This window comes from Zootoca vivipara, chromosome 2 (assembly GCF_965207765.1).
Source record: "Zootoca vivipara chromosome 2, rZooViv2.hap1.1, whole genome shotgun sequence".
In the NCBI taxonomy this organism is placed as follows: Eukaryota; Metazoa; Chordata; class Lepidosauria; order Squamata; family Lacertidae; genus Zootoca; species Zootoca vivipara.
Window position 1 is genome coordinate 562593 of NC_142584.1, and position 25741 is coordinate 588333.

Sequence of the window (25741 nt, forward strand, 5' to 3'; positions counted from 1 at the left end):
ACACTATCTTCATGAAATCTGGTATCATGGGATTCTGATCTGGCTTGCAGTTTTCCATGCCAAACTGTTCTATCAGATGATTAATTTTCTCTTTCTGGCTCAATAGGAAACTTCCATCAGCTTCTCGCCTTCTACTCCCAAGTAATTGCTTACAGGCCCCAAGGCTTTAAGCTTAAACTTCTTTTCCAGCTGACTAGTGAGCTTCTGGATTTCATCTGTGGAACTCCCTGCTACAAGCAAATCATCTATGAAGACTAAGAGCATTAAATATTTGTTGCCTGGATCAGCCACACTCTTTTTAAAACCTAGTTTTACAAGGGCTTCATTTAAACACTGGTTCCAACACCTTCCACTTTGTTTGAGACCAGAGACAGCCTTTTTCAAATGCCAGACTGCACCATTCCTCTCTTCAAAACCTGGGGGTTGTCTCATTAACGCTTCATGGTCTAAATTTGCATGCAGATATGCAGCATCAACATCAAAATGGTGCACTGTTAGTTATCGTACAGCAGCAATGGAAAGCATTAGATGAAAAGTTTCACTCTTTACAGTGGGAGAAAACACTTCATCGTAACTCTCCCCTTTAATCTGAGTGAATCCTCTTGCTACTAATCTGGCTCTGAAACGTGGCTCCCCCAATGCAAGGGTTTTTCTTTTGTAGACCCACTTGCATGATACCACTCTGCCACCAGGTGACGGCTTTATGACCTCAAACACTTCGTTACATTTAAAGGAATCCATTTCTTTCATAGCTTGTTGCCACAAAGCACGTTCCCCAGGGGGTAAGTCTAAGACTTCATCATAACTTTGTGGCTCTGCACAATTCACATTAAATACTCTCACTCCTCCTAGGGTCAAACGCTGAGGAGGTACACCCTTGTTTGAACGCTGAGAGCGTCTAGGCAAAACTACTTCTTCCTGCTCACTTATCTCTGGCTCTTCTTCCTCTACCTCTGGAGAAGAAGTACCATCTTTGCCACATCTTTTGGGGAAATCTGTGCCTCCTCCTCCTCCTGATCTTGTGTTGCCAATGGCTTACTTGCAGGGGCAGTAGGCAATCTGGGTTTGCGTGGATTGTGGTCCACCTGTCCTGATCAGCGAAGTCTGTGCTTTGTGACAGAACCACGTATCCTGGGCGTAAATTGAAACGCTACCCTTTGCCATAGGACTGCTATCCCACAAAACACAGTCTCTATGCTCTAGCGCCCCCTTTTTGCTGCTGAGCTTTGGGGATATTTACATGTGCCCATATGGAGCATCATCCACTCTGGTTCTTTCCCAAACAACACACAATAAGGAATATTCTTTATAGAGCTAGACCAGGTTCTATTGATCAGGAAGTTTTCTGTGAGAAAAGCCTCACCCCACAGCCTATGGTTGTGACCTAATCCTGCATCCACTAGCAGGCAGTCCTTTACTGACTGTATTACAGCCCCACATCTCTCACACAGACCATTTTCTGCAGGACTATAAGGGTTAGTTAAACAATGAGTGATCCCCTTACGTCGCAACCATGCCCCAAACTGTTTATTCAAAAATTCCCCGCCTCTATCTGTTTGCAACTGCACAACAGAGCGATTAAAGAGCCTTTCAGCTTGGGCAACCCATTCTCTGAACATGGGGAAACATTCTGACTTCTGTTTTAGCAAAAACAGCCAACTAAAACGTGATTTATCATCTATTACCAGAAAAGCATATATGGCGCCCCCTTCAGTCTTCTGTGGAAAAGGGCCTATCACGTCACAATGGAGAAGTTCTAAAACCTCTTTAGATACTCTGTCACTTTTAGAAGCCACAGGCTTTCTCTTAGATTTGGCCATTTTACATACATTGCAATCTAGGAAACAGTTACAGCTATTTACTTTTAGGTTCTTGCACACCACTTGCAACTCTGAAAGCACACGGAAATTTGCATGACCCAGTTTCCTATGTAGTTCATGTATACACCCCTTATGAACTGGCAAATTCTCTTGAACCACCTGTGCTGCTTTAACAAGCTTATTTTGCATTACATACAGCCCATTTTCTATCTTTGCATGGCCACATACCTGAGTTCCATTTTTTATCAGACAATCATCCTGCGTGAACTTAACACTATACCCTGCTTTAATCAAACAGCTTAAAGACAGTAAACAATAGTCCAAACTGCTGACAGAGTCTCTGGTAAAGTAGTGTTCAAGCACTGCAGGAAACATGTTCCCTGGCCATCAATCTTGCTTCTATGATCATCAGCAAGATAGATCGAGTATTTCCCATTGACTGGCTTCCCCAGGGTCCTAAACTCCTTCCGATTGTTGCAGATAATCCTGCTGCTGCCAGAGTCCATCAACCACGTTCCTCGAGGTATCTTCCTCTCCTCTCGAGAAAATGCAGAAACAAACTGAGCAGAACACGTGTTCTTCTTCCCTGAAGAGAACCCCTTCTGCTTACCTTTCTGTGTCGATTGCTGTCTCTGCTCCACATTGTCTCCTGGAAGTCTTGCCCTGCATTGACGCTGGAGATGTCCGGGTTGGTTGCATCTATAGCATCTCCTCACTGCCATGGCCAAGTCCAAATCTTGGCTTTGCTCCTTTGGCAGATTCTGCTGCTGGCCCCCTCGGCTGTAACTCCTCCGCTCTTGGAGTTCAGCCTCTCTATCTGACCTTCTTTCTGCTTCCTCGGTCAATCTTCCAACCACATACTCAAGGGTCAGATCTCGGGGACGCATACTCTCCATGCTGTTAATCACAGGCATCCAGCTATCAGGCAAACTCGAAAGAATAATGTATGTTTGGTCAGTTTCATCATAACGCTTACCTCTCTGCTGTAGTTGAAGAAACAGAGATTTCAGCGTTTGAAGATGAGTTGCCAAACTCTCACCTTCTTTCATGACAGTCCTGAACAGCCTTCTGGTCAGAGAAATTATGGTTCCAGCAGTTTCTCTGACATGCACTGCCCTTAATTAATTCCAGCACTCAAACGCTGTGCTGGCATTTGCAACATGCAGTAACTGGGAGTTGCTCAAATACAGCATAAGTTGGGTACGAGCCCTTACATCCAGCAGTTTTTTTATCAGCAGGGTCCCATCTTGAAACCTCAGTCTCAACACAGTCCCATAGTCCATCTCTCCTTAGCAACTGCTGCATTCTTATCGACCAACTCAGTCAGTTGCTTTCTAAGAGAGGTTCAAAAGGAATGCCTCCCCCAATATTTACAACTTGGGAAGACTGGAAACCTGCCATCTCTGCTGGTGCTTGCTGAGCCCCTTCTGTAGGGCCTCCAGCAATCTCTCCTGACTGTCTCTTTAGAGTTTGACTGGATGGTCCTGGCTGGCACTCACCGGCTTCTAGCTGCTGCCTCTGTTGACCCTCAGGTTCCACCTGGCTCTGCAACCAATGTAGCCGCTCTGTGAGTCGCCTGCTGCAGTCCTTTAGCGAGTCAAGCTGTTCCAGTAGCCAACTGGGTGTCTCCCTGTCCTCCAGCCTTGCTGCAGTTACAGCTTGTCACCAACTGCTCCAACGCACAGCCACTGGCTCAATGCACCACCAAGACTCACCAGCTCCCTGCTGAGATGCTGTTGGTCGTCTTGCACTCTGCACATGCTCAGAAACACTGGGCAAACACCACAAAAAGAGTGTCCTTGCAGAGTATTTTATGCTTTTGTTCTTAAAAGTCTTTAACTGCAAAACAGCTAACTGTACAGACATCAACACCACCAGCTTTCTCTAACCAACCCACCAGCTAAACACCACTAATATTGACCGCTCTATATACTGTATGCAGTACAATTAGGAGAAAGGTTGCATGAGTCATTGTAGGCCGCTGACATGCTGACTTAGTTCTTTAAGCATTAAAGAAACAGCGGCCAATTTTTAGCCGTGACAGTTCCTGTGATCCAGAGTACTTGGGTTCTCCTGAGCAGAAATAATTAGGAAAGGTTCCTGTTCAAATATTCTGATCCGTACCCACCCTAAACCTTTGCAGGTGCCTGTTGGATAGCTAAAGCTAGTTTTTCTTGCCAAGAAACGCCCATGGACAGGCAGGAGTCATTTAAACCCTGGTGGAAGTAGGTGCTAAAGTGAATTAGTTATACACCCAAGTCATGATAAGGCTGTGGTGGAAAGTCCACCTATCCTCCTCCTGCATCTCAATGGATTAAGTCCTGTGGTTCAGAACTCTGTGTCTCACTCTCCCACTCCTCATGGCACTTGGGGATCTACTACCTGAGGCAGCCACTTCACTTTGCCTCATGAATAACCTCTGAATAGAGATGGACAGTCTTTTATCCCTTTATTGGAGGTGCCAATGAATTAAGTCAAATACATAGCTGCTTGCCCTTGTCTTCCAGTACTGCACTTGACGCCAGTGCCTGGCTAGCAACTTCATGTGCTCCTTGGTTTCAGAATTTCCTTGCAAAGGAAGATGCCAGCAGGGAATCCCTTGACCATTTGCCCTCCCATTCCAGATACAGTGGTACCTCCGGTTGCAGACGGGATCCGTTCTGGAGGTCTGGCCGGATCCTGAGGTTTTCGCAACCGGAGAGACTGCTTCTGCACATGCGGCAAAAACCCGGAAATACATCTTCCGGGTTTGCCGCTTATGTATCCCGAAGTAAGTTTATGTAACTGGAGGGATATGTAAGCGGAGGTACGGCTGTATCTTGGTTAACACGGAGAGGCTTACAGAGGAAGAAAGCAAATCCCAGTTCTAACACTCTTGCTGCTGGCAGTGTCTTGTGTGACACTCATCAAGGAAAGCGCGGGATTGATTTTTCCTCTCCCCTGTTGCATTTGGAGACTTGATCAAGAACTGATTCTTTAAGTTGACCTCATCTAGCATTTCCCTGTAGTGCTAGGCTTCACTACTTTTTTGAAGGATCAGACTAAAGCTACAGTACTGTGTGTATTTATTGATTTATAAAAAAGTATTTGTAGACTGTCCCACCATATAGAATTCCAAGGTCACCACCAGGCATAACACTGGACCGGGTGAAATGTCTGACTTCCTTGTAGTGTTGTGTCAGAATTGTGTCTGAGCAATAGGTAACTTACGTGGCTATTTCCAAGACAATCTTGCATTATATGGTTGCATTACTGTGGATTTGGTTTGAATGTGCCCTTGCATGTGAACATGTAGCAACACTTCTGCTTCCTCCTCTGATTCTCTTATTTTTACTGTAGGCCAAGTGGTTAGAATAACTTTACTAAATCTTACTAGTCAATCACATTTTCATTAATAGATCTTATATTCATATGAATTAAAATATTGCTCTGAAGACATGTATCTTAGATGATCTTACATGGATGTCTTGCAGCAGGACCTGCTCAGAAGAGTCATTTGTTCATGTGTGAGAGAAGAAGGGGAATGCCTTGTATTCTTAGAAAGAGCAGCAACCCATGGTTTGTAAATGCCATGGCACCTTTCTAAATAATAAAAATAGAATAAAATACAGAATCAAAATAAGTAAAAACAACAACAGCAAAACAATACTCCCACAGAGACATTTAAACGGTTGTAGGAAACTAATCAGCCAAAGGCCTGGTTGCAGAAGAGTGTTTTTGCCTGGCACCTAAAAATATATAAGGAAGGGGCCAGGCAAACCTCCCTGGGGCCACTTTGGAGGAGACCAGCTCTTGTGTTGCCGCCCTCTGGACCTCTTGTGGAGGAGGAGGCGCATGAAGAAGGGCCTCAGATGATGAACGCAGAGTCTGGGGTGGCTTATATGAAAGCTAATCAATTAAAGCTTTCAGTCATTCAACCATGCAGTATTTTCTGGACGAATGGACTCATAATACATTTTCCCTCATACTTAAAGTAGTAAAAATATTTTTTATATACAGATCAACTTGTGCCCATTTTCTCCTGAAATCAGAAAAAACATATATCCTTCCTCTTTCTCTTCAAAAGTTCTGGAAATGTTGCATTTTGACCTAATTTTCTAAAGGGTTGAGTAATCTTTCCAATCTAGTCTGTCTTGTTCTTAGATTATCCAGTATATTGGGGAGATCTGCAGGTATCTGCTGAACCAGCCGGTGCGGGAGGCAGAGAAACACCACCAAGTGCGCCTGGCAATAGGAAATGGTTTGAGGCCTACCATCTGGGAAGACTTCACCCAACGCTTCCAAATTAAACAGATTGGGGAATTTTATGGGGCCACAGAGTGTAACTGTAGCATTGCTAATTTGGATGGAAAGGTATGTTAAAGGGCTGCCATGGCAATATATATATGGGAGGTGTCTGTAATTTAGGCTGTTTTGGGGGGCTATGCCTGTCCAGACTGGCTTACAGTCATAAAACAACAAAATAGAAATGGTAATATGGGGGGGGGGACACACCAATCTCCTCAAAAGAATAACCAGGTCAGGAAAACATAATTCTACATAGCCACAGTCTAATTAAAGTCACTCCTAGAAAGCCAATTGAAAGAGAGATTTTCAAGGCCTTCTGAGATCCATGCAGGATGCAGACTCATTGAGGCATCTATGTGTGATATATATTGGTTTGTGTTAATCCACCTGAACAACAATTCTTACTCATGCAGGATGGGAGTGGGCAACATGCAGCCCTTGGCCTAATGTCAAGTGGGGGTCGGGGTGGAGGGAGAGAAGGAAGTTGTGAATAGAAAAATGGAGGGTGGGGAATGCAAGATGGAGGAAGTGATGGAAGGATTAATTGCCTTCCCAATTAAAAAAAGTGCAAGTAGATAAATAAATAGGTGCTGCTCCGGCAGGATGGTCAACCGGCATTTCCGTGCGCTGCTCTGGTTTTGCCAGAAGCAGCTCAGTCATGCTGGCCACATGACCCGGAAAAACTGTCTGCGGACAAACGTTGGCTCCCTTGGCCAGTAAAACGAGATGAGCACTGTAACCCCAGAGTCATCTGCAACTGGACTTAACTGTCAGGGGTCCTTTACCTTTACCTTTTTAATGTCACAGTGCATCCCAATTCCCTAAGAGGACTGTTCCTCCTCGGGGTTCCTGCCAGCCCAGAACAGGAGGTTGGGTAAAGTAGAAGCTTCGGGATTGGGGGAAGGACACTTTCTGAGGCACTAAAGATATTGCTTGAACCTGAACATTTTACTACCGTATGTAAAGTGTGTATTCTAGCAGTGGAGGTCCTCAGAAGGGGAAAAGGGAAATAAACCATTTTCCTTCCTGAAACGTTCCTGTATAAGGCAAGGAGACTATCAATTTAAAAGCAAACAAACTGGTGGGACATATCTCCCTCTTCCCCACATCCCTAGCAATACCCCATTCCAGGATACTTGCTATAGCAAGCATAGGCAAACTCTGGCCCTCCAGATGTTTTGAGACTACAATTCCCATCATCCCTGACCACTGGTCCTGTTAGCTAGGGATGATGGGAATTGTAGTTCCAAAACATCTGGAGGGCCGGAGTTTGCCTATGCCTGTGCTATAGTATAGTGGGGTTGAGCAGGTCCTCCTCTCCTGTTTCTCCTTTTGTTTCTCTTCTCCTCAGCTGATGATGCTTCAGGGACCTGTGTACACTGGAAGCTCTCTGGCTCTTCCTTGCTGGTTAATCATGGCAAATGACTCAGGGGAGCCCACATCATCTTTTAAACTTTGCTTTATCTTTTGTCAGGTTGGTGCCTGTGGCTTCAACAGCCGGATTTTGCCAAATGTGTATCCTATTCGCTTGGTAAAAGTAAATGAGGATACCATGGAATTGATAAGGAAAGAGAATGGACTATGCATCACCTGCCGCCCAGGTAAATGTCACTGTGATTGCCATATGATATTGCTGTGTGTTAGGAGCATCACCTCCCAGGGCTGATTGTGGGGAGGATCGTGGACAGACACTTCTAGGGAAAGGTTGCAAAATGGCCAGAAGCAGAGTAGACCTCAAGTGTCGGGTGATGGAGTCCATGGTCTTGGGAAAGGCTTCACTGCCACTAATCTAAATATGCTTGTAAGACACACTGAATACCTAAAAGGTGAAAGGGTGGGATATAAATTAGTTGAATAAATAGAAATGCAGAGGAAGGGAAGGGAGGGAGGGAGGAGCATAGAACCTTGGAACAGAGCAACAGGCTGAAAAGTTAGCTGGTGGCAGTTGGAAGGGGAAGAAGAAGTTAAAGAGGAACGTAAGAGGACGAAGAGAGGGAAAGAAAAGGGTAGGTAAAAATATATCCATACAAGAAAGGTAAACATGGACACACAGTGGGGTAGCGGAACCTGGGACTCTCCAGAAGTTGCTGGCCTACAGCTTTAATCATCCTGGCCATGCTAGGTAGGGATGATGGGAATTGGAGTGTAACAACATCTGGAGGGCCATAGCTTGGCTACTCCTGATGTAAAGCAGCAGAGTTGAAAGGTTCAAATGAACCTTTTAGGACAGGGATTGGCAGCCATCCAAAAAAGGGATAGGCAACTGATGATTATTTCCATGTACATAACTGTCACAGTGGCCGGAGTGGACTACTTCAGAGTAACGACGCTACGCAGCTCTGCATTTTATTCTTTTATTGGTGCTGCGTATTTACAGTGCTCAAGTCATTGCTATTTACACGGAGCGATGTTGTCAGTCGGTTTCAGAACCTCCTAATGGCTTTTGGCGCGTCTTTCTCCAACACAAAAGCTTTGGCAGACCCATCCTCTTGCCCCTCCTCTTCCTGCGTAATTCTGGAGTTGGGGGGATGGGTCTTCCCCCCTTACTTGCCCCTTCCTGTCCCACCTGGGACCCTGGCTCCTCTACCCTGCCTGAGCCTCGGACACGACTTCCTGCTTCCCCACTGGAATCGGAACTCTCCCTGCTTTCCCCTTTGCTCGGGGACGGGCTTGAACTCAGGAGGGGAGGGACTTCGCGATATCCCCTGTCCCTCACATCCACCCCCCTCCCAAGCTCTCCTTCACCCCTCCCCAGGCCCCCCCCATGTGTCGGTGACGACTGGAAGCCTAAAAACTCGGTGCTCTCCGAGCCCGTTGGTGTGAACACCTCCCCCCAGTCCTGCGAGCCCCCCCCTTCCGCCTGGGGGGACGGGAATCCCAAAAGGTCCGTGGCGTCAGAGCTGGTGGGGGTAAAAATGTTTTGCCAATCTGCTCCTTCCTCTGACTGGGTGGATCTTGGCGACACCCATACCTCATCCTCTGGTTCCTCAAACTCCGCTTCCCAGCGCCATGGTGAGCTGTTCTCCCGTGCCTCCTCCTCCTCCCCCTCCCTTTCCATGTGCCAGGGCTTGGGTCTGTGGGGAAAGAGGGCGTGAAATTCTTCCACCAAGAATTCCTCCTGTATCTGAGTGGCGGGAACCCATTCATTCTGGGACGGTGGAGCATCCTCCCATGCCATGAGGTACTCCAGGCCCCCCACCCCCCACCTTGAATCCAGGATGGCCGTGGCCTCATTGAGTTGCTCCCTGCTTTCCCTCTCCCCCCCTTCCTCGGGGGTTTGTTCGCTGTCTCGGAGCCTGCTGCTTTCCCTGTACGGCGACAGCAGCGATCTATGAAACACTGGATGCACCCTCATGTCCTCTGGCAGTGCCAGCCTGTATGCCACCGGGTTGACCTGTTGCGTGACCGTGAAGGGGCCCAGCCATTTGGGTGCCAGCTTTTTGCACCTCCCTCTGGTGGGAAGGCCCTCCGAGGACAACCACACCTTGTCCCCCACCCTGATGACCTCCCCTTGTCGCCTGTGGCGATCTGCCCCCTTTTTGTACGCTTCCTTGGCCCTCTCCAAGTGTTCTCTGAGCTGCTGGTGCACCGTCTCCAGTTCCTCTGCCCAATCCTCAGCCTGTGGGCCCTCCTCCTCCTCCTCCCTCTCCCTCTCTGGGAAAGATCTGAGGTCGCGCCCGTAATTGGCCTTAAAGGGCGACACCCCTGTGGAGACGTGCACTGCATTGTTGTAGGCAAATTCTGCTAGTGGCAAGCGATCCACCCAGTCCGTTTGCCGCTGGCTGACGTAGCATCTCAGGTACTGCTGCAGAATGGCGTTGACCCTCTCCGCTTGTCCGTTGGTCTGCGGGTGTCTAGCCGTCGACAAGCTGACCTCCACCTGCAGGAGGTTCATGAGCCGCCGCCAGAACCTGGAAACAAATTGGCGGCCACGATCCGAAATAACCCTTAAAGGTAATCCATGCAGTCTGAAAATGTGATCAACAAACAGTTTGGCTGTCTCTTCTGCCGAGACTGCCCTGGCACACGGTATAAAGTGACACATTTTGGACATGAGGTCCACCACCACCAACACTGCAGTCTTACCCCTGGACGAAGGCAGATCTGTGATGAAGTCCATGGACACCACTTCCCACGGCCTGTGTGGTGTGGCTAAGGGCTCCAGCAACCCTGGTGGCGCTGCTCTGACCACCTTCGCCCGCTGGCAGGTGGTACAGCCCCTTACATAGTCTCGAACATCTTCCCTCACCCCTGGCCACCAGAAGTGTCTCATGACTAGGTGAGTGGTCTTGTCCCTTCCAAAATGCCCCGCTGTAGGGTTGTCGTGCATCTGCTTGAGGACCGTACGTCGAAGCTGGGTGGTGGGTAGGTACAGCGCACCCTTGTAGAAAAGCAGCCCTCTGCGTTCTGCAAAGTCTTTTGCCTGCTCCCTCCCCCCTCTCAGTTCTCTGAAGATGCGGTTGGCAAATTCATCCGCTGCCGTCAGTGCTGTGAGTTCTGCCTCGCTCACCACTGCTGCTCCGCAGGACCATGCCGACGGGGGGAAAATGTGCCTTGGGGCTGGTGGCGCCTCCTCCTCCATGTACTCTGGCTTGCGGGAGAGGGCATCCGCCCTGACATTCTGCTCTCCTGGGATGTAGTGTATGGAGAAGTTGAAGTTCGAGAAGAACTCCGCCCACCGTATCTGCCGCTGGTTGAGCACCCTGGCTGTTCTCCAGAACTCCAGGTTCTTGTGGTCTGTGCACACCTGGATGGGGTGCTTGGCGCCCACCAGGAAGTGTCTCCAGTGCTGGAACGCCGCGTGGATCGCAAGAAGTTCCCGATCAAAAACTGTGTAGTTTCGCTCGGGCTGGGTCAACTTCCTGGAGAAGAAGGCACAGGGTCTCCACTCTCTGTTGGCGTCCAGTTGCAACAAAATGGCGCCCACAGCCTTATCAGAAGCATCTGTTTCAATGCGTAGGGGCGCGTCCTGAACCACGTGGAACAGGTTCTGGTCTGAGGCGAACACCCTCTTGAGGCTTTCGAACGCTGCTTGCGCCTCTGGTGTCCACCTGAACTTCTGCTTGCCTCTCAGGCAGTCAGTGATGGGAGCCGTAACTCGAGAGAAGTTCTTGATGAACTTCCTGTAGAAGTTGGCAAAGCCTAGTAGGCGTTGGGCATCTTTGCGCGTCCTGGGGCTGTGCCAGTCCAGGATGGTCTGCACCTTGTCCTTGTCCATTGCCAGCCCCTTGTCTGACAGCTTGTAGCCCAGGAAGTCCACCTCCTTGGTGTGAAACTTGCACTTCTCCAGCTTCACATACAGGTGGTTCTCCTTCAGGCGCTGTAACACTTCCCTGACGTCCTTCACGTGCTGCACTGGGTCGTTGGAGTAAATAAGGATGTCATCCAGAAAGACCAAGCATTTCCTGAAGAGTAGGGACCCCAGGACGTGGTGCATGAAGGCCTGGAAGCATGCTGAGCCCCCTTGCAACCCGAAGGGCATCACCAGATATTCAAAAGAGCCCAGAGGCGTGAACATCGTGGTTTTCCACTCATCGCCTTCCCGGATCCTGATCAAGTTGTACGCCCCCCTCAGGTCTAGCTTGGTGAAAATCTTGCCCCTGCGTGCCGCTGTCAGGAGATCATCCACTCTGGGCATGGGGAAAGCCACTGGCTCTGTCACCGAATTCAGCCGTCTAAAATCCACCACAAGGCGGCGCTGTTGCGTGTCTTTCTTGTCCACCCAGAAGACCGGGCTGCCCCCTGCTGCCTTGCTTTCTCTGCTGAACCCCCGCTTGAGGTTCTTGTCGATAAAAGCGCGCAGATCCTCCAGTTCCTGGTCTGACATGGCGTACAGCTTGGCTGGGGGTATAGTTGCCCCAGGCACCAGGTTGATCTGGCAGTCAAAAGGCCTGTGTGGGGGCAGGTGGTCGGACTCCGCTTCACTGAAGACCTCCTGCAGGTCCCAGTATGGTTTGGGTATCGCCTCACCCCCTTTGACGTGCATGGTGGCCACCGTGGCTATCGGAGGCCCCTCCCCTGGTTGGTGCTGCATGCAATGTTCCAGGCAAAAGTCCGATCCAAAAGTGATGCATCTCTGATGCCAACTTATGGAGGGGTCGTGGCGCGCCAGCCAGCTCATGCCCAAAACGATTGGGGGGTCTGAGATGGTGGTGACGTTGAATGCCAGTGTCTCTGAGTGCCTTCCAACCGTCATTCTCATGGGGGGGGTTTGATGAGTGATGGCCCCTCCCAGCAGCTCTCTGCCGTCAATGGTTGCCACGTGCAGAGGAAAATCCAGCTGCAGAAGCTGGATCTGGTGCTCTTCTGCAAAGTTCCTCGAGAAGAAGTTCGCTGACGCCCCACTGTCAATTAAGGCGAGGACTGTCAGGGGATAGCCATTAGGGAGCGTGAGCGTCACTTCTAGAACCACTCCTGCTCTGGGAGGGGTGGGCTGGCTCTGCTCCTCTCTGTGCGGGTGGGTGGGCTGGGGCTGTTGTCTGCTGACTGTGCCTGGCTGCCGCCCCTTGTCTCCTGCAGCCAGGCTTTCCCGTTTCCCTGCTGTGGTGCTGCGTCAGTGGGGGAGGGCACAACCGTTCCCGCCTTTCCTTGCCACTCCCTGCGATGTGGGCAGTCTCTGACGAGATGCTGGGGGGAGTTGCAGAGAAAGCAATTCCCACCCCTTCCCTCCTTGCGTCTTGGCGCCGCTGGGGTTTGAAAAGCCCGCGCGCGCGCGCTATCAATCTGCATGGGTTCCTGGTCCTGACTGGCCCCAGGCGTGGCTTGAAAGGGTTGTTGAGGGAGTGGCTTCTCCTGCGACCGTGGGAACCAAGCCCGCTTTGCGCGCGTTGCTTGCTTGTCGCTCCATCTGGATTCCTGCCTCACCCCCACCGCCAGAGCCGCTTTGCTCAGTTGATCCATATTACTGGGCTTTGGACCTCTCGAGAGCTCATCCTTCACCTCCTCATGCAACCCCAAGTAAAACGCCGCTTGCATTGGGGCAGACTCCAGATCCCACCCCAATCTGTGCACCAGCATGGTGAATTTCGCCCAATACGCGCGAACTGTCATATTTCCTTGGCGTAAATTATGAAGTTCCTCCTTAGTCTGGTCCATATGACTATCGGACGAATACATCGTTTTCAAACCTTCTAGAAATAGTTTGACATTCTTCATGCAAGGATTCCTTGTTGCAATTAACGGTCTTAGCCACTCCCTGGCCGCCCCTGTAAGGTGCTCCACAATAAACGCTACTCTGTGCTCATCATCAGGGAACTCATCGTGGTGCAGCTCAAGAGCATACACAATCTCAGTCTCAAAGCCCTGAAACTCCTTCGGGTCTCCATTGAACTTGCTTACTAGGGTCCCGGCTCTCCTTCCTGGCAGCACTTGGACTTGGGGTGCCCCTCCCGCCTTGTTTTTCTCTGCATCCAGCTTGTTTTGGAGGTCTACCGCCACCGCCCTTAAATGCTGCTCTTTTTCCTGGAGCTCTCTCACCTGTTCCGCAAGTTGTAGCCGGTCGTCCTGGACCTTCTTAGTCTCCTCTTTAGCTGCCTTCAATTCTCCCTGCGCCTGCAGCGACAGCTGTTGCAGTTCTAGCTGGGCTTGCTCAGCGATCTGCCGCCACTTCTCCGCCTCTGACACGCTCATCCCGGCAACTCCAAAGTAGCCCAAAAATGATTAGGAGGTTGCTGTCACAGTGGCCGGAGTGGACTACTTCAGAGTAACGACGCTACGCAGCTCTGCATTTTATTCTTTTATTGGTGCTGCGTATTTACAGTGCTCAAGTCATTGCTATTTACACGGAGCGATGTTGTCAGTCGGTTTCAGAACCTCCTAATGGCTTTTGGCGCGTCTTTCTCCAACACAAAAGCTTTGGCAGACCCATCCTCTTGCCCCTCCTCTTCCTGCGTAATTCTGGAGTTGGGGGGATGGGTCTTCCCCCCTTACTTGCCCCTTCCTGTCCCACCTGGGACCCTGGCTCCTCTACCCTGCCTGAGCCTCGGACACGACTTCCTGCTTCCCCACTGGAATCGGAACTCTCCCTGCTTTCCCCTTTGCTCGGGGACGGGCTTGAACTCAGGAGGGGAGGGACTTCGCGATATCCCCTGTCCCTCACAATAACCAATGGTGGTTTGAGGCTGAATTATTTATGGGTGTTCTGTTTGTTGTGATTGGCTAACTGGTCTAAATCTATTCTGAATTATTGATCTGGTTTGGGTGATCATAGAATCATAGAGTTGGAAGAGACCACAAGGGCCATCCAGTCCTACCCCCCCCCCCAAGCAGGAAACACCATCAAAGCATTCTTGACATATGGCTGTCAAGCCTCCACTTTAAGACCTCCAAAGAAGGAGACTCCACCACACTTCTTGGTAGCATATTCCACTGTCGAACAGCTCTTACTGTCAGGAAGTTCTTCCTAATGTTTAGGTGGAATCTTCTTTCTTGTAGTTTGAATCCATTGCTCCGTGTCCGCTTCTCTGGAGCAGCAGAAAACAACCTTTCTCCCTCCTCTATATGACATCCTTTTATATATTTGAACATGGCTATCATATCACCCCTTAACCTTCTCTTCTCCAGGCTAAACATACCCAGCTCCCTAAGCCATTCCTCATAAGGCATTGTTTCCAAGCCTTTGACCATTTTGGTTGCCCTCTTCTGGACACATTCCAGCTTGTCAGTATCCTCCTTGAACTGTGGTGCCCAGAACTGGACACAGTACTCCAGGTGAGGTCTGACCAGAGCAGAATACAGGGGTACTATTACTTCCCTTGATCTAGACGCTATACTCCTCTTGATGCAGCCCAGAATTGCATTGGCTTTTTTAGCTGCTGCATCACACTGTTGACTCATGTCAAGTCTGTGGTCTACCAAGACTCCTAGATCCTTTTCACATGTACTGCTCTCAAGGCAGGTGTCACCCATCCTGTATTTGTGCCTTTCATTTTGTCTGCCCAAGTGTAGTACTTTACATTTCTCCTTGTTAAAATTCATCTTGTTTGCTTTGGCCCAGTTGTCTAATCTGTTAAGGTCATTTTCAAGTGTGATTTAACTCAGTTAAAAGTTCTTTAGATAGCCACCCTGGCTTCATTAGGCACCTTCCATGTTTCCGTCTCATTGGTATTGCCTGAAGTTGTGCTTTTAATATCTCCCTTTTAACAAACTCCCAACCATCAGTTTGTGGCTTAATAAGTCATGATATGCACAAGCTCTGTACACCTGTATGCAACTCCTTTGCAGCTAATTTGTTCTTCCCAGGTTGCTGAACAAATCAAGAAGACAGGGTGAACCGCAGCTCCCTGTTACATCTGAACTGGCAAAATATGGTCACTAGCTTCCAGAAAGCCAGAATCTGTAAGTCAACTAGCTTCAGATCCTGTTTGGAAGCTCTTAAGTTTGGGTCCATGGTACTTGTGTATATCCAGGCTTCTTAAGTGACAAATTGACTGTCCCAATAGGGCATTGTTCCTAATCATTAGATTTGAGTTGTTGCTAATTTGCTTTTGCTCTTGTCATAGTTACACCTGCTGTTAGTATGACTTCAAGTGCAGATTGGAGATTCTGTGGCACCTTAGATTACTAGGCCCATGTACTTATTGTGTAGTGAACTGAAACCACATATTCATTAGATGGAAGCTGGGCAAATGCAGGCTTCCTCAAGGGAACTGAATTGCTACCTCATGAACATATAAACTGGGCCTCTCCGACTGACTGCATTGCTACTGTCCCATGTACTGTCCTGAACTGATGTTGATTAACAGGACAACTCAATGTATGGTCCTATAATTGAAGCTAACCATGGAGCTGAACCATATGTGATTGTCACTTATGAAGAACAATTGTCTTTCTTCCCCTTTTCTTGGCCATCCTCCCTTCCCCAGTTGTTCACTCCCTGGCACCAAAGTTGATGCATGCACTTAGGTGATCCGCTTCTCTCTCTCTCTTGTGCTTCTCTTTAATGGTATCATCAGGTTGCATGATGGTATCACTGCAGCATGCATTAATTTTGTCAGGCACAAAGTGCACAAAATGGTGTAATGGTTAGAGTGTTAGACTATGACCTGGGAGACCAGGGTTTAAATCCCAACTCATTGGGTGCCTTGGCCCAGTCACCATCTCTTTAGCCTAACACACCTCACAGGGTTGTTGTGTGGATGAACTAGGGAAGAGGAGAACCAGGTAGCCCCCCCCCCTTGAGCTCCTTGGAGGAAAAGGTGGCATATAAATGTGATAAATAAATAATAAAATAGTTGGAATATCTGTAGAACAGACCTCCACAGGCTGCCGTCCTTTGCACACCTAACCTGGGAGTAGAGGCCCACTGACTTCATACATGAATAAGACTGGGCTACATGTCTCATTGAATGTCTGGTTTTATAGGGCTGTGAGCAAATCAAACTACTTTTCTTGGGATGTTGTGGCAGAAATGTGGAAATTTCAGATGCAAACAAATTCTATCCAGCTGCATTTCTAGTGGTTACTTTGGAATAATCTTTGCAGAAGTATCCTGATTTCTATTTTTTTCATCTGGAATTATTATTTTCAGGAGAACCAGGACTGCTTGTGGGTCGAATAAACCAGGAGGATCCTTTGCGTAGGTTTGATGGCTATGTCAATGAGAATGCGACCAACAAGAAGATTGCTTACAATGTCTTCCAGAAAGGGGACCAGGCTTACCTTTCAGGTACTCTTCAGGTCATCATCTTGTTCTTTGGTGGCGAGGGATATTTACAGTTGTGGCCTAGAAGATGGATCTTGCCCAGACCAAACACAGCAAACCCTGCCCTCAGTCACTCAACCTCTAAGGACAGGTTCAAATATTTTTTCCTTGGGAGCAGCCATATACTGGCAGCTGAGTGGAGGAAGGAACATCTGACTGAATTTCTATAGTTAAAAATACCACAGGTTCCCAGTAGTGACTCATGCGAGTGAGTGCCACTGCTCTCATGTGACTCGGCTTTAGGAAGCAGCACTTCCTAAGCATGGATGTGCAAGGTCAGACTGCTCTGTGTACCACATTTATCTAAAAGATGTGTCCCAGAATTGAGAAGACAGCTTAACAATAGTAGAACCTGGAAGTGCAATATAAGCTTAGACAAAAAAAGAAAAAAGACAAATGATCAGGGGGTGGACGCCTATGTGTTGCCTTCATTGCTTTTTCTGTGTCTTTGTTTCAATAGAGCACTGCTCCATGTGCAGGGGATTTCAAGTGGTTATGGTTCTTGTCCTCCTAAGTCTGGTTTGATTTTGTTACCTATTGTGATGGAATAGTTTTCCCATAGGGAATTCTTCATTCTTGCCCAGCCCCTGAGCCTTTATCTGCTTGTTTGCTCTTGAGTCATTCCATTAGTGGCTGGAGAACAACAACGTCACTTTACTTTGGTCATCTATTGCTGGATCGCCAATTTGTAGAGGCAGACACAACTAGGTTCATCATTAATTAACCAATCACAATTATTTCTAGCCAGTCTTGCAGGATACAAATCCTTCCAAGGCAATTTACCAGTAAAATAATTATTTAAAACTACAGCTAAGAAAGTCAACATGGAAAAGCATCAAGACCGTTCTCACAGGCATTTAGTGGTAGGCCAGGTCTGCATTGATGAGAAATGTATCCTCCAGATGTTGGGACCCCAACTTCCATCAGCCTGGCCAGCCTGGCCAGTTGGCAAGGTGGATGGGAGGAGCTGCAGTCCAACAATAACTGAAAGGCTGCAGATTTCTCATCCCTGCTGCAGAGGAAGGGAACAGTCACCTGGAACAGGAGCAGGCATGGGATGTCCTAGCCTCCTTCCCTTGCTGTTGTGGGACCCTTCCTCCAGGGCAATAGGTAGTAGATACCTAGTGATCCCCCCAAACAGGCAATTCTGCTGTTTGTTTGGGTATTGAGAGTGGTTTCTTTACTTCCAGGAGATGTACTAGTGATGGATGAACTTGGCTACATGTATTTCAAAGACCGGAGTGGGGACACATTCCGTTGGCGTGGGGAGAATGTCTCCACCACAGAGGTTGAAGGAATCCTGAGCCACATTCTCAGCAAGACAGATGTTGCTGTTTATGGAGTTGAGGTGCCAGGTAAATGGAACAATGCAATTGCAGGGAATGCAATTTGGACCAGCAAGTAGGCATTATTATTATTATTATTATTATTATTATTATTATTATTATTTCCCAGAATAGTTAGAAATCAGTATTTGTTTTTGAGAATGGGGTCCTGCAAGCAAGCTGATGAGAATGGAGAGTAAATCATACAGAAATAGGATTCACCTAGCCGAGAGACATTCACCACTAGAGACAAAGTCAATACAAAGGAGCAATCAGAGTGTAATCCTCTAAAACACCATCAGAATGTCTTTAGTGCAGTGATTTTCAGCCAATCTGCTGTGGCATCCTGGGGTGCCTTGGGCAACCCTGGCCTCTGTCCCTCTTTCCTTCCCTCCCTCCTCTGATCCCCTCTTGCATCTCTGGCTCCCAAAGGCTTGTATAGCTGTATGTTGCAGCAGCCCTGGTTACAAGCTCTGCAGGCAAATGATGCCTCTGGGGCTGGTCAGGGAGGCGGCCTCGGAGTAAGCAAGCAAGTGGGTAAGGGAGCCCAGCCAGCCAATCCGCCAGCCCTTGCTGTTGGGAATGGAGAGAGAAGTCCCAGGCCCTTGTGGGGCAGGGTGAGGAGACTTTGGAAACTGACAACAGAGAAACTGCCTGAACAGAGGTAATGCAGATAGAAGAGGACAATCTGCAGTGACCATTAAAATAATATGATGGCAAAGGTCTTCCTCTAGTTAAAGGAGAGGAAGACGTATAGACTGGGCTTATTTCCTTCTGCCAAAGGACTCCTCTTGGTTACTGTCAGTGGCATAGTCCAGATTTCTGGCATGGATTCTTGGGGCAGAACAAAACATCCTTTATGCTGAGTCACTGAATAATAACTGATGACCGAAATGAAAGGAGCAGAGTGAGGAGTTAATGTGAGCAAGAGGGCAGGAATTGTCTTTTGATTCAGAAAATCTACTGTTGTCTGATCCCCTAGGGGTCCTTTCAGTTATCTACACTAGTGGCCAAAATTGTGGAAACTTTTTGGAGAAAGTGTACGGTATTTCTGAGGTTTGTTGGCTCTAACACTACTTGTTTTTAGAGTAATACCACAAAATTATATATCAATAGAAAGATAATTTAATGAAGAATGTAATGCAACAATGTGTGTTCAGTTATCTGTATTCCATCAAAAGTTATCGGCAAATAACCAGAAAAAGGAGTGTTTAGAGGGCTAATTAGGTGTCATCTTGTTTTGGCAATAATGGCTCATAACACCACTTTTTCTTTGAGTAATACCATAAAATTATATATCAGTGGAAATATAATTTAATGAAGAACGGAATGCAATACCTTTTATGAAGGATTATTTATTACAACATAAATAAGGAGGACATTTGTCAATGTGTTATGTGATTGCTATCAAGTTGGTTGGGTTTTTTTTTGTTCTTTCATTTAGTGAACTTGTAAAACATAATAAAATTAAAGAAATGGCGTGAAGAGTTGACGGGTCAACCAGAAAGTGATGTAAAATAGTACTATTAAGTGAACAAGGCTACAGTTATGAAGAAATTAGAAGAAACTTAACCAAAAGTGGCATTTCTAAATTTTTGAAGAGGTATAAGGAGGCTTAGTCACTACAAAATCAGACTGGTAAAGGCAGGAAAAGGGGCACAAAGGCAAGTGATGATTGAAGAATGGAGAGACTGTGCCTGAATGACAGAAGAAAATCACCTGGGTGTATACAAGATGACATGGCGCAATATAATGTGAAGTTGAGTGCAAGGACTATTCGGCACAGACTGCAGGAATATGCTCTAAATGCAAGAATTCTAAGGAAAAAGCCATTGTTATCTCTCAAACAAAGGTTGAAAAGATTAAACTGGGCTAAAACCCATGTTAACTGGACAGTGGAGTGATGAGACCAAAATCTCCTTGCTTGAAAGTGACGGCATGAAATATGTGAAGAGGAAAATCGGAGAAGATTTACATCCCACTTGTATTACACTTACCGTGAAACACCCAGTTAGTGTTATGAGCTGGGGTTGTATGACAGCAAAACGTGTGGGCAGAATTTGCATTATTAATGGGAATGTAAATGCCCCAAAATGCATAGCTCAGACCTTAATCCATCAAAAATCTATGGAGCCAACTAAAGAAAGTTGTTAGTCAGAAGCAACCCAGCAATAAAACCCAATTAATAGAGGCAATAATTCAATCTTGGTTTCACATTATTACAGCTGCAGAACTAAAAAACTTGGTTCACTCCATGGGAAGGCTAAAGGTTGCCCAACTACGGTAAGTATTAACTGACATGGGGAGAATTTTTGTATATTTCATTTTTTTCTGTGTGTTTCATGTTTTTTCTTTATGATTGCTGTTGTAATAAATAATCCTTCATAAAAGTTATTGCATTCCATTCTTCATTAAATTATCTTTCCATTGATATATAATTTTGTGGTATTACTAAAAAAAAATAAAAATGGTGTTATGAGCCATCATTGCCAAAACAAGATGATACCTGATTGGCCCTCTAAACACTCCTTTTTCTGGTTATTTGCCCATAACCTTTGATAGAATACAGATAACTGAACAAACTTTGTTGCATTCCATTCTTCATTAAATTATCTTTCCATTGATATATAATTTTGTGGTATCACTCCGAAAACAAGTGGTGTTATGAGCCATCAAACCTTGGAAATACACTTTCTCCAAAAGGTTTCCACAATTTTGGCCACTAGTGTAGTTTATTATATTGTTTCTTCCACTGACTCGCAGCAATTAAAATTCACTACACAATGTTGATGCAGGGCAGAAAACTACATAATTGAAAATGAGACATGAGGATCTTCAAACTAAAATACTAGAGGTTAAATGAGGGAAGGGAGGAAGATGAGATTGACGCTGCCAGAACAATTTGTTGAGTTGGAGTTGGCCTTTTCCTCTGGTGTTCCTTTTGCAGAGAGGGGAGCAACTAGCAACAACTCCCTCTCCAGAGACAGATGCTAGAGCAGGCATGGCCAAACTTGGCCCTCCAGCTGTTTTGGGACTACAACTCCCATCATCCCTAGCTAACAGGACCAGTGGTCAGGGATGATGGGAACTGTAGTCCCAAAACAGCTGGAGGGCCAAATCTGGTCATGCCTGTCCTAGTCCTTCCCCAAGCTTCCTCTTTCATATCAATCCCAGAATGCATTGCCCAGGAACCAGCTGAGAAATACTGCATGGCGCAGTCAGAGGGCAAGTAACAGTTCTTTCCTATGGGAAGGCAGCAGGCAACATCTCTGGCTAGGCTGTTTTTTATCCTTTGCTGTGAAGTTATTCCTGGGAGGGAGGAATGAAACCTGATTTAAATTCCAGCTGTGGATTTTGCTAGGTTGGGGTCTAATTGCTCCTTTGCGGTGTCCTATTGTGTCCCTTCCTGTGTTTTTGGTTTTGATTTCAGGAGTAGAAGGCAAGGCAGGAATGGCAGCCATTGCTGATCCTGAAGCCAGGTTGGACCCTAACGTGCTGTACCTAGAGATGCAGAAAGTCCTGCCCCCTTATGCACGACCCATCTTCCTCCGGCTCTTGCCCCAGGTTGACACTACAGGTAATGACACATTCGCAGCAAGATCCTCTCTTGGCACCCAGCCCAGGTTGCCTATTTGCTGTCAGACTCTATGCTGCAATATTTGGTCTTGGTATATCAACCCAGTCACATGATCCTTACTTCCATTTCTCTGAGTAAAAGGTAAAGGTAAAGGGACCCCTGACCATTAGGTCCAGTCGTGACCGACTCTGGGCTGCGGCGCTCATCTCGCATTATTGGCCGAGGGAACCAGCGCACAGCTTCCGGGTCATGTGGCCAGCATGACTAAGCTGCTTCTGGCAAACCGAGCAGCGCACGGAAACGGCGTTTACCTTCCCACCGGAGCGGTACCTATTTATCTACTTGCATTTTGACGTGCTTTTGAACTGCTAGGTTGGCAGGAGCTGGGACCGAGCAACGAGAGCTCACCCCGTCGCAGGGATTCGAACCGCCAACCTTCTGATCAAGCCGTAGGCTCTGGTTTTACCCACAGCGCCACCCGCGTCCCCATTTCTCTGAGCAGGGCGAAGCAAAGTGGGAATTGCTTCTTCTCCAAAGGTTCTGGAAGCAGGTTGATTTGTTTTATAAGAACATTCTGGTGGTAAATCAACTCACTATGGGCATTCTCCCTCTCCAACCATTAGCCCTGTGTGGTTTGTACAGCTGCTTGAGATTGCTGAACTCCTGACCATCAAGCACAGTAACTGTGGAGAGTGGTGGTGGAAATTCACTCACATTCTCTTCATGAAGCAGCTGAGCTAACCCCAGAGAATTCTCTCTCTCTTTTTTGGAGAGCAACAGGATGTGTTCTAAGCAAGTTTCTTCAAACAGCTCAGATTAACAAGTAGGCTGTTGGTCAAGTTTGTTGCTAAAGAACTCCTTGTCTGCACCCACAAAGAAACTGCCTGTTTGATTTAGCATCTTGGCATTCTTGCTTACACTCCCTTATGCTGGAATTAAGAGCCTTTTCACGATTGGCACAGGCTTTAAAATATGCTGTTTTTGCTTTGAAGAAGTGAGAAACTCTGCCTTTTTTCGCAAACCGAGCAGCGGCCAGATTTAAATGACAGGGACAAAATCAGCGTATGATGCAGATTGCGTAATGGAGAACTAAATGTATCAGGTGATAACTTTCACTATGTGAAAGAGTTTCTGTTTGATCTTCCACAACTAAATAGTAACTATTAGCTGGGCATAGCAGCCTGGAAGATTTGTGGCTTTTGTTTGAAATCTTTAAGACTGACCTCATTAACTTACATTAATTGACACCAGATTTCACCCGTGGACTTCTGCTCCGCTGCCTTTGCTTCAATATACTGGCAACAGACAGAACTAATAATTTATACACCTTGCCAGAAGTTGAAAGGGTGACCACCTCTGTAATTTGGAGGAAGACATAAAGGGAATTTGTAACCTAGAAGTGAGACAGAATTAATAGCTGTAATTTAGATGAACCCATTCAGATTGCAGATAACTAGCAAAATACCTGTCATGATGCATGGAAGGGCACCCTGAGAGTGTAACAGAATAATTCTTCTAAGACAGATTACATATTTAAAATAAGAATGCATCAGCTGTAATAGAAATTCCCAAAGAACAATGTGAATAACAAGTACAATAAAGCATTGTTAATGTTGGCTCAAGAGACAATGGAGTGTGCCTCCAGGGGTGAAGTCAAACTGCCAGAGAATCATAGCGCCTGCTGCAGAGACATTAACTCAGACTGTTTCCCCCATGCATTATTTTTGCTGCGCTTGCAGCACCAAAGTAACCTTTCTGGGGCACAAGCCTGGGCAGTATGGAGGTCCTGGGCTCCATCCCCCTCTCAGCCTGGCTGATGTGGTCCAAAGGAAAGCAGAGCAATATATTTGGCACCAGTAGGAGTTGCCTGAAGGAGGTGGACAAGAAGCTATCTTAGGGACTCTGGATTTGTGTAGGGTTTACTCCTTAGCCTCTTCTCCTCCTAAATATGTCTCACAAGGCAGCAGATATGATTTCCCCCCTCAGTTTTTCAGACCCATCAGCTACCCTCACCTGGTTTAGCCGGCCAGTTGAAGCCAGTGTGTTCGCTGTTGCCTGCTGGCAGCTTCTAGGAGCCACAGGTGGGAGCTGAGGGCAGGGTGGGGACCCAAAGGGAATAAACTACCCCAGAAGGAGCACAATGTGTTCCCCACCAGAGTTATCACCTCTCCCCTAAAACTCCATATATCCCACAATAAAACGTAGTTAATAAAAGATCAGTAGTAAAAACATCCCCACAGCTTATTATTATTATTATTATTATTATTATTATTATTATTATTATTATTATATTTAGCTTCTGAGTGTTAACTGAAAAGGAGTCTAGAAGTGTGGGGCCACCACAGAAAAAAAGAAAAAGCCTTTTTCTTTTTGCTCATCCACCTTTTTGTAAGTCTGGCTAGTCTGCCACCTTATCTGAGGTTTATGGTGAAATAGGTGCCTTTAGTGCTATTTTTCACACCATCTGCGTGATGCTGCTATTATCAAAATGCCAGCTCATACTGTTTTAACATTTAATCCAGATGTTCTCTTACCACAGAAAGCCCATTAAGTAAAATAATCTGTCAGTCTGTCCCCACTGGTGTGGAAGCTGGAGAGCATATTCTCTCTCTCTCTCTCTCTCTCTCTCTCTCTCTCTCTCTCTCTCTCTCTCTCTCTCTCTCTCTCTCTGTGTGTGTGTGTGTGTGTGTGCTTTCGTCATGGTCTCTATTGCCACACTCCTCTTCATTTTTGTTCCTCGTCTGAGCACAACCTAGCCCAGAGCTTTTCAAAGTGCGTGTCATGACACATTAGTGTGTCAGCTGTAGTGTGTAGGTGTGCCGCACAAACACTCCCTGTGCTCCTCCTGGGGCTAGAAAGGTGTTAGTTTAACCTCTGGTTTGCTAGTAAAACTGAATTACTGTGTCACAAAATGATGCCTGTCTAAAAAGTGTGCCACCAACATGAAAAGTTTGGAAAGCTCTGACATAGCCATTTGCTCTGGCAGCTCAACCAATGTGCTTCTGCCTATTTCCACCAATAGCTACATGTTGGCAGCAAATGCTGAAATTCCAATATGGTTCAAATTTCTATCTTTTTACAGATTCTAGGTATTGCTAAATATCAGCCTTGTGCAAGATATCTGTATTAAAACAAAACCCAAATGCAAATGGATTATGTACTCAGCCACACGCACCCCCCCCCAAAAAGCATAGCCTTCCATTTTGAAGCAGGGGGTGTGCATGGTGCTGTGGTCTGAATCACTGAGCCTCTTGGGCTTGCCGACTGGAAAGTCAGCGGTTCGAATCTGCGTGATGGGGTGAGCTCCCATTGCTCTGTCCCAGATCTTGCCAACCTAGCAGTTTGAAAGCACACCAGTGCAAGTAGATGAATAGGTACCACTGCAGCAGGAAGGTAAACGGCGTTTCCGGCATTCTGGTTTCCATCATGGTGTTCCATTGCACCAGTAGCGGTTTAGTCATGCCGGTCACAAGACCCAGAAATCTGTCTGTGGACAAACGCCGACTCCCTTGGCCTGAAAGCGAGATGAGTGCCGCAACCCCATAGTCGCCTTTGACTGGGGTTTACCTTTTGAAGCATAACTAAGAGCTGGTAATGTTTACTCTTGTACACTTCCTGTAGAGTTCCTTAAGTGTGCGTGCACATATACGGACAAACATGAGTGCATGCCCAGACCAGAGAAGGTAGTGGTTGGCAGGGGAGGAGTGGGTGAGAGTTGGGGCCAGAAAACACAGCACAGAAACATTTCATCAAGGGTCACCTACCGATAGGGAAGGGAAGCAGCAGAATACCTATGAAAAATATAAGGCTAAAAAATGGAGCATGTGCACAGTTGCATGCCAGTTGTGCACAGAGAAAAAACTTCGTCTAAACCACCTGTTTGTGACATCAAGCTCCTATCTAGAAGTATCCAAAGTGGCAAGATGACCGATTCACCATATTCTGTATTGTAACAATCATTACATTACATTTTAGTAATTTCTGTCTCTACCTTTTCACCCTTCTTATTAGTTATTGTTAGCATCTTGAG

General features: G+C 46.9%; 1 protein-coding gene across 3 annotated transcripts in view; it reads left to right on the plus strand.

Moving 5' to 3' along the window:
* SLC27A1 (solute carrier family 27 member 1) overlaps nt 1-25741 on the plus strand; it is a 51187-nt gene that overhangs the window by 23452 nt on the left and 1994 nt on the right. For all 3 annotated transcript variants that reach the window (XM_035101807.3, XM_035101793.3, XM_035101801.3), the window contains exons 8-12: nt 5964-6173; nt 7582-7708; nt 16636-16773; nt 18000-18164; nt 21565-21711. In XM_035101807.3, the coding sequence (XP_034957698.1) occupies nt 5964-6173; nt 7582-7708; nt 16636-16773; nt 18000-18164; nt 21565-21711 (787 nt within the window). The remainder of the gene's footprint in view (nt 1-5963; nt 6174-7581; nt 7709-16635; nt 16774-17999; nt 18165-21564; nt 21712-25741) is intronic.